Genomic DNA, 10,057 nt, shown 5'->3' on the forward strand with positions numbered 1-10,057 from the left:
GGTGAGGTTAGGTGAATTTATTTGGGATGTAAATGAAAAAGCAGTCTTTAGCCTATCTCAATATTAGAAGGGTATTTAATTTGATGGCCTGGATGAAGGAAATCATATGGGGAAGAATTTTCAGGGACTTTAAGAGCTATAAGACGTGGATTTTTTAATGAGGCGTGGACTTTTTAAGGATATTTTTTCAAGGCTCTTATAAGGCGTGGATTTTTTAAAGAATATTTTTTCAAGGCTCTTATAAGGCGTGGATTTTTTAAGAATATTTTTTCAAGGCTCTTATAAGGCGTGGATTTTTTAAAGAATATTTTTTCAAGGCTCTTATAAGGCGTGGATTTTTTAAAGAATATTTTTTCAAGGCTCTTATAAGGCGTGGATTTTTTAAAGAATATTTTTTCAAGGCTCTTATAAGGCGTGGATTTTTTAAAGAATATTTTTTCAAGGCTCTTATAAGGCGTGGATTTTTTAAAGAATATTTTTTCAAGGCTCTTATAAGGCGTGGATTTTTTAAAGAATATTTTTTCAAGGCTCTTATAAGGCGTGGATTTTTTAAAGAATATTTTTTCAAGGCTCTTATAAGGCGTGGATTTTTTAAGGAATATTTTTTCAAGGCTCTTATAAGGCGTGGATTTTTTAAGGATATTTTTCAAGGCTCTTATAAGGCGTGGATTTTTTAAAGAATATTTTTCAAGGCTCTTTTAAGGCGTGGATTTTTTAAGGATATTGTTTTAAGGTTTAAACAAGGTGTGGATTTTTTAAATATCTTTTCAAGGCCTAAACAAGGTGTGGATTTTTTAAAGAAAATTTCTTCAAAGACCCAGACAGACAAGGCGTGGATTTTTTAAAGAATGTTTTTTTCAGGCCTAAACAAGGTGTGGATTTTTTTAAGAATATTTTTTCAAGGCCTAAACAATGTGTGGATTTTTGAAAAAATGTTTTTATAAAGAATTTTTTCAAGGTTGTTATTAGGCGTGTATTTTTTAAAATATTTTTTCAAGACTCATATATCGACGTGGATTTTTTAAAATAACTTTTTAAGGGTCATATGTATTTAAGGATATTTTTTCAAAGCTCATATTTATACCCTTCACCACACTGTGGTACAGGGTATTATGTCTTTGTGCATATGTTTGTAACAGGCAAAAGGAAACAAGATAGACACATGGTTCCTTGCATAGAATCATTTTCTAAGTCGATTTATGCATGTTCGACTGTCTGTCCATTTTAAATTGTAAACAAACATAAATGCGACCTGTTTTGGTCCAAATTGGATGCAATTTGGCACAGCTCATCTACTTGTCCCAAGGACCAACCCTTTTGTAATTAGGAAAAATCGGTTCGGATTTAGATATAGCTCCCATATATATGTTCGCACGATATAATGTAAATGGTGCACCAAAGTACCTATATATATATTGCGATTTGCACGAAATTTGGTATAGGGTACTGAATTAGGTCTACAATGATGTGTGTTAAGTTTCGTGAAAAATCGGTTCTGATTTAGACATAGCTTCCATATATATTTTCGTCCGATTTCATGTAAATGGTGCACCAAAGTCCCTATATATCTTTCAATTTGCACGAAATTTGGCATAGCGTAATGAATTAGCTCTAGAATAATGTGTGTTAAGTTTCCTGAAAATCGGTCCAGATGTAAATGGTGTACCAAAGACCCTATATATCTTTCGATTTGCACGAAATTTGGCATAACGTACTGAATTGAGACTATAATGATGTGGTTAAAATTTGTTGAAAATCGGTTCGGATTTATATATAGCTCATATATATATATATATATATATATAGTCCGATTTTATGTCAATGGTGCACCAAAATCCAAATATATTTCTGTCGATTTGGACGAAATTCGGCATAGCGTACTGAATTGCGTCTAGAATGATGTGTGCTAAGATTCGTTAATATCGGTTCAGATTTAGATATAGCTCACATATATATGTTCGCACGATTTAATGTAAATGGTGCACCAAAGTACCTATATATCTTGCGATTTCCACGAAATTTGGTATAGGGTACTGATGAGTGGTGAGTGGTGAGTTTCGGGAAAATCGGTTTATATTTAGATATAGCGCCCATATCTTGATTCGATTTATTGTAAATAGTGCACCAACGTCCTTATATATCCTTCGTTTTGCACAAAATATGGCATAGTGTACTGAAATGAATTTATGATACGAATTGGATGAAAGTTGGCATAGATCACTTATCTGACCCAAGGACGAAACTCAATATGGGAAAATTCGGTTCAGATTTAGATATAGCTCCCATGTATAGTTTCGTTCGATTTGCAGTAAATGGTGTACCAAAATATGGTCTATTGACACCAAATTCTGCACAACGTACTGAAGTTAGTATAACCAACGGTGTGGAGAGTTTCGCTTAAATCGGTTCAGATTTAACTCCCATATATAGTTTCGTCACATTTTCAGTAAATGGGGCACCAAAACTCCAAAATGTGGCCGAATGGCACAACTTTTTGCAGAACGTTCTGAAGTTAGTGTAACCTACGGAGTGGAAAGGTTCAGATTTATATATAGCTCCCATATAGATATACAAATATGGCTTATTGACACCAAATTCTGCACAACGTACTGAAGTTAGTATAACCAACTGTGTGGAAAGTTTCGCTGTAATCGGTTCAGATTTAGCTCCCATATATAGCTGTCAAATTTTCAGTAAATGTGGCACCAAAGCTCCAAAATATGGCCGATTGGCACAAAATTTTGCAGAACTTTCTGAAGTTAGTGTAACCTACGTTGTGGAAAGGTTCACATTTAGATATAGCTCCCATATACAGTTTCGTCCGATTTTCATTTGATGGTTCACCACAGAATTGATCTAAGTCGGTTCACATTTAGATGAATATCAAATATTTTAATTCATCCAATTTTATGTTAATGGTCCTGTTGGATACACCCAAAGTGATGAAGGGTATCATAAAGTCGGCCCCGTCCGACTTTACTTCTTTCCTTACTGGTTTTACATGAATTTTATTTAAAAAAAATATAATTTTAGATAGCTGGATCTCTTAAATATTTTCAAGGGTTACATGTGGGCATGTTGATTTCAAGCATCTGATTGTCTTTAATAAATTTTATCAATAATATATATTGATAAAATTTATTAAAGACTACCAGATGTTTGAAATCAACATGAACATGATTTTTCGTTTGAAATCTCCTAATTTAGGTGTGTGGGTCCTTGACAGAAACAGAATTACACAAATTCTGTTTATACTCTATAATTATTAAAATAATGAGCTAAATGTAATTACCGTTTTTATCAGTCACAAGTTATTAATTTTTTTTCGTTGCCACCATTAGCTAAGTAAATAAGTATTTGTAATGACCCTATTTGTAATAATAACAATAATATTCGTCTACAGTTAATACAATATTTAATGGCCTAAATAAATCTAATGAATTATTAATGGCAATTTATTTTCTTATTACAGTTTTAGGATATTATTACACTGGCATACAAATTGTTAGTAATTTCTGCGCACACAAAAATTAAATTTAACCCTTTAAGAGACGGTCAAGTTTTAATGAAATTTTAAACAAAAAATTTCGCAACCTTAAATAATTAGCCGTCAACTTAATGAGATTATTTTCTCCTTAAATCCTATCTCCTCCCAACCCCTGTCTACATCCTTAATCACAATCACCATCATCCTCATTAATATCCTTGCATTTATACAAATTTATTTATATCATCTACCATCTGTTACGCTTTTAATGTTCTCCCCGATATAATTGTTGTTGTTTAGTTTTACTTTTGTACCTCTATTTGTAATTCCTCCCTTCCCTTAGTGGGAAAAATAAATTGTAATTAATAAAATTATATTTTTTATATATTTGGGAATTTGTTTATTTTTTTGCGATTTCGTTTTAGGTGCCGCCCACGAATCAAACTAGAAAAGAGGGCGAAAAGGTGATATTCTCATGTGAAGCTAAGGCTATGCCTGGCAATGTCACCGTACGATGGTTTCGTGAGGGCTCACCCGTTAGAGAGGTGGCCTCATTGGAGACACGCATTACAATACGCAAAGATGGTTCGCTAATTATAAATCCCGTTGGTGCCGACGATTCGGGCCAGTATTTGTGCGAAGTAACAAATGGTATTGGTGATCCCCAGAGTGCATCGGCATATTTGAATGTTCTGTGTAAGTAAACATTTTTTAAAAACATTTTTCAGGTATTATAAAGAGGGGTGGATTTTTTAAAAATATTTTTCGGGGGTTATAAAAGGCGTGGATTTTTTAAAAATATTTTTCGGGGGTTATAAAAGGCGTGGATTTTTTAAAAATATTTTTCGGGGGTTATAAAAGGCGTGGATTTTTTAAAAATATTTTTCCAAGGGTCTTATAAAGTCGTGAATTTTTAAAAATAATTTTACAAGGGTCTTATAAAGGCGTGGATTTTTAAAAAAAATATTTTCTAGGGCCTTATAAAGGCGTGGATTTTTTAAAAAATATTTTTCGTTGATTTTTTAAAAATATTTTTTAAAGGCGTGGATTTTTTAAAAATATTTTTTTAAAGGCGTGGATTTTTATAAAATTTTTTTTTTTAAAAAATCCAAGCCTTTAAAAAATATTTTTTAAAGGCGTGAATTTTTTTAAAATATTTTTTAAAGGCGTTGATTTTTTAAGAATATTTTTTAAAGGCGTGGATTTTTTAAGAATATTTTTTCAAGGGTCTTATAAAGGCGTGGATTTTTAAAAATAATTTCTAAAGCATACCCACAAGGCGTAGATTTTTAAAAATATTTTTTTCAAGTGTCTTATAAAGGCGTGGATTTTTTAAAAATATTTTTTCAAGGGTCTTATAAAGGCGTGGATTTTTAAAAATAATTTTCCAAGGGTCTTATAAAGGCGTGGATTTTTTAAAAATATTTTTTCAAGGGTCTTATAAAGGCGTGGATTTTTTAAAAATATTTTTTCAAGGGTCTAATAAATGTGTGGATTTTTTAAACATATTTTTTCAATGTTATAACGTCGACTAGGCGTGGATTTTTTAAAAATATTTTTTAAAGGCGTGAATTTTTTAAAAATATTTTTGAAAGGCGTGGATTTTTTAAAAAAATATTTTTTAGAGTTGGGGATTTTTTTAGAAAATGTTTTAAAGGCGTGGATTTTTTTAGAAATTTTTTTAAAGGCGTGGATTTTTAAAAATATTTCCAGGCGTGGATTTTTAAAAATATTTTTTAAAGGCGTGGATTTTTAAAAATATTTTTTAAAGGCGTGGATTTTTAAAAATATTTTTTAAAGGCGTGGATTTTTAAAAATATTTTTTAAAGGCGTGGATCGGGGGTTATAAAAGGCGTGGATTTTTAAAAATATTTTTTAAAGGCGTGGATTTTTAAAAATATTTTTTAAAGGCGTGGATTTTTAAAAATATTTTTTAAAGGCGTGGATCGGGGGTTATAAAAGGCGTGGATTTTTTAAAAGGTCTTAAAAAGGCTTGGATTTTTCAAAATACAGGCGCGAATTGTTTAATAGATTTTTTCAAGGGTCTTATAAAGGCTTGGATTTTTCAAAATATAGGCGTGGATTTATAAAAACAAATTTAAAGGGTCTTTTAAAGGCTTGGATTTTTCAAAATATAGGCATGGATTTTTTAGAAAATTTTTGTCAAGACCATAGAATCCCTAAAAATTCCCAAGCCCTTCATTGCCCTTCTGAAGAAGTTGATATTTTCAATCGCCATATTTTTTGGAATTTTAATTAAATATTTCCTTTTCCCCGTTTTTCAGATTCTGCCAAAGTGACCTTTACACCCACTGTACAATTTTTAAAAAATATTTTTTAAAGACGTGGATTTTTTAAAAATATTTTTTAAAGGCGTGGATTTTTTAAAAATATTTTTTAAAGGCGTGGATTTTTAAAAATATTTTTTAAAGGCGTGGATTTTTAAAAATATTTTTTAAAGGCGTGGATTTTTAAAAATATTTTTTAAAGGCGTGGATTTTTAAAAATATTTTTTAAAGGCGTGGATCGGGGGTTATAAAAGGCGTGGATTTTTAAAAATATTTTTTAAAGGCGTGGATTTTTAAAAATATTTTTTAAAGGCGTGGATTTTTAAAAATATTTTTTAAAGGCGTGGATCGGGGGTTATAAAAGGCGTGGATTTTTTAAAAGGTCTTAAAAAGGCTTGGATTTTTCAAAATATAGGCGTGGATTTTTTTTTTTAAAAATAAAGGGTCTTTTAAAGGCTTGGATTTTTCAAAATATAAGCGTGGATTTAAAAAAAAATTAAAGGGTCTTTTAAAGGCTTGGATTTTTCAAAATATAGGCGTGGATTTTTTTGAAAATATTTGTCAAGACCATAGAATCCCTAAAAAATCGGAAGCCCTTCATTGACCTTCTGAAGAAGTTGATATTTTCTGTCACCTTATTTTTTGGAATTTTAATTAAATATTTCCTTTTCCCCGTTTTTCAGATTCTGCCAAAGTGACCTTTACACCCACTGTACAATATCTACCATACGGTTTGGCCGGTGTTGTTCAGTGTTACATTAAATCGAATCCTCAGCTACAATATGTCACTTGGACCAAAGACAAACGTCTACTGGAACCGTATCAAGTGAAAGACGTCGTTGTTATGGCCAATGGTTCGTTGCTCTTTACCCATGTTACGGAAGAGCATCAGGGACGTTATACCTGTCAACCGTATAATTCTGAGGGTTCACAGGGAGCCTCCGGTACGATGGAAGTGTTGGTCCGTAAACCACCCACATTTACCGTTGAACCTGAATCGCTGTATCAGCGTAAAGTTGGCGACAGTGTCGAAATGCACTGTGACGCTGTGGAGGCTGAGGGCACCCAAAAACCCACAATCAAATGGCAACGACAGGGCGGTGAACAACTATCCGATACACAACGTAATCGGGTACGCATCTCTGGGGGTAACATTACCATTGAGAATTTACGTCGTGAGGATTTTGGCTATTATCAATGCGTTGTCTCTAATGAAGTAGCAACTCTAATGTCGCAAACTCAACTAGTTATCGAAGGTACACAACCGCATGCACCCTACAATATAACCGGCAAGGCAACCGAATCATCGATCACGTTACAATGGATGCCGGGCTACAGTGGCGGTTCGGAATATAAGCAAGACTATACGATTTGGTATCGTGAAGCGGGTGCTACCGATTGGCAAACGATATCGGTTACACCATCGGGTAGTACAGAAGTAACGATCAATGGCTTAGCATCGGGTACTACCTATGAATTTCAGGTGGTCGGTCGCAATGTGCTTGGCGACGGTATGATGAGCAAAGTGATGACCGTACGGACAGTGGGTAAGTTGAACGTTAAACAGTTCTGTTTTGTTCGTTTGTCTTGTGACTATACTACTACTTCTTTTTGGTATTCTTTTTGTGGTTTTAGTTTTTATTATTTTAATTTTGAGTTTTCTGTTTTGTCAACTAGTTTTCTATCAATCTATCTATCTCTCTCTCTATCGTATATCTCTTTATATAATATGTTGGTATATTTTCGATTTCAATTTAAATTTTAAAATAAAATATTAATGCTTTATATGCACCATATCATTAATTATTATTATTATAACCATTGTGGCTGATAGTTAAGTGGAGTTTTTGAAAAATATTAGTGGAAATATAAATTAATTTCTAATATATATATAAAAAAATCAAAAAAAAAAATTTCATGAATTTTTTTTAAGGCTTTGGACTCTGATAATTATTTTTTTAAAAATATATTTTTTCATGGGTCATTTATAGGCGTGGATCTTTTAAAAATATTTTTTCATGGGTCATTTATAGGCGTGGATTTTCTAAAAATATTTTTTTATGGGTCATTTATAGGCGTGGATTTTTTAAAAATATTTTTTCATGGGTCATTTATAGGCGTGGATTTTTTAAAAATATTTTTTCATGGGTCATTTATAGGCGTGGATTTTTTAAAAATATTTTTTCATGGGTCATTTATAGGCGTGGATTTTCTAAAAATATTTTTTTATGGGTCACTTATAGGCGTGGATTTTTTAAAAAAATGTTTTCATGGGTCATTTATAGGCGTGGATTTTTTAAAAATATTTTTTCATGGGTCATTTATAGGCGTGGATTTTTTAAAAATATTTTTGCATGGGTCATTTATAGGCGTGGATTTTTTAAAAATATTTTTTCATGGGTCATTTATAGGCGTGGATTTTTTAAAAATATTTTTGCATGGGTCATTTATAGGCGTGGATTTTTTAAAAATATTTTTTCATGGGTCATTTTTTAAAAATATTTTTGCATGGGTCATTTATAGGCGTGGATTTTTTAAAAATATTTTTTCATGGGTCATTTATAGGCGTGGATTTTCTAAAAATATTTTTTCATGGGTCATTTATAGGCGTGGATTTTTTAAAAATATTTTTTCATGGGTCATTTATAGGCGTGGATTTTTTAAAAATATTTTTTCATGGGTCATTTATAGGCGTGGATTTTTTAAAAATATTTTTTCATGGGTCATTTATAGGCGTGGATTTTTTAAAAATATTTTTTCATGGGTCATTTATAGGCGTGGATTTTTTAAAAATATTTTTTCATGGGTCATTTATAGGCGTGGATTTTTTAAAAATATTTTTTCATGGGTCATTTATAGCCGTGGATTTTTTAAAAATATTTTTTCAAGGGTCCCCCTGAGCCGTGGATTTTTTAAAAATATTTTTCAAGGGTCCCCCTGAGCCGTGGATTTTTTAAAAATATTTTTTCAAGGGTCATTTATAGGCGTGGATTTTTTAAAAAAATGTTTTCATGGGTCATTTATAGGCGTGGATTATTTGTTTGAGGGTAAAATAAAGGCGTAATTTTTTTAAAAATATTTTTTCATGGGTCATTTATAGGCGTGGATTATTTGTTTGAGGGTAAAATAAAGGGGTAATTTTTTTAAATATAGTTATCCGATTATTCCCATTCTAGGATTTAAAAAAAATATTTTTTTCTAAGAGTTTAAAGTAAAAGCCTTAGCTTTTCAGCCAAAATGAAAATACAAAAAAACCCTCACCTCGAATTATTTGCTCATCAAAAACTCCACTTAACTCCAGCCTTCGTATCAATAAATTAACAAACCAACCAAACCCAAATCAAAAATATAAAATAAAACTAATGGAATTGGCCTTTAACCATTTTACTAAATCAATATATCTATGTTTTTTCTTCTCTTGTTTTCTTTTTTTATATATCTTTACTTTTCTTGTTTCATCTCAAATCTTACATTTTGGTTTTGAAAATAAAACCACTGCCACCAACGCCACCACCACCACCACCGTTAACCACCGTTTCGTTTCGTTGTCGACCATATCTATCTCGAATCAAATTCAATCAAATCAAATAAATCGCTCTGTACCAAAATCAAACTATCTATCTATCTCTCTCTATATATATTTTATCTGTTCATATCGAATCACATTGCAACAACCAACCAATCAATCAACAAATACCAAAAAAAAAAAAAAAAAAAACATCGCCAACCAAAAACAAAAAACCTCGAAATGTGAAAATGTGATAAATGAAAATAAACGTAAACGTACGACATACGAATAAAACGAATCCCTAATGAAACGAAAATGTTGAAATTTGAATTTTTATTTGACTAACCTCAAAATAAAACACACACACACATACATGCAAATTGTTGATGTTGTTGTATGTATTGCAAACGAAACGTACGAACGAAAATTCAAATTCAACAGAAGCTCCCCCGGCACGTAATGTCAAGGCTGCAACACAACCGCCCGATCATGTATTCCAACTAATGCCAGACGAAGCTGGTAAGAAAATTCAAAAAACAAACTAAAAAATTAAATTAGTACAAAACATTAAACAAACATATTATTTAGTTTAGAACTGTAAAAAAATAATTAAAAAAATAATTTTTGTAAAAAAATATATTTTAAAAAAGCTCTTTTTCCCAAGCAAGTGGGGGAAAAATACGCAAAGACTAGGGATTTTTCTAATTTTAATTTTTTTTTTCATTTTTATTTTTTAATTTAAAACCTTGATGCTTAATTGCCCTAGGAAGGTGA

General features: G+C 31.2%; 1 protein-coding gene across 1 annotated transcript; it reads left to right on the top strand.

The window, feature by feature from the left end:
* Nucleotides 1–3,912: 3,912 nt before the first annotated feature.
* On the top strand, nt 3,913–9,837 carry LOC133330682 (protein turtle-like; the record flags this gene model as incomplete). Its single annotated transcript, XM_061539092.1, has 3 exons — nt 3,913–4,183; nt 6,459–7,322; nt 9,725–9,837. Coding segments are annotated over 3 exons (1,239 nt in total), but the record flags the coding sequence as incomplete, so codon positions are not given.
* Nucleotides 9,838–10,057: the final 220 nt, after the last annotated feature.

Source organism: Musca vetustissima, unplaced genomic scaffold (genome assembly GCF_032173495.1).
Source record: "Musca vetustissima isolate MV318-11 ecotype Yass unplaced genomic scaffold, APGP_CSIRO_Mvet_v1 utg32509, whole genome shotgun sequence".
NCBI lineage: Eukaryota > Metazoa > Arthropoda > Insecta > Diptera > Muscidae > Musca > Musca vetustissima.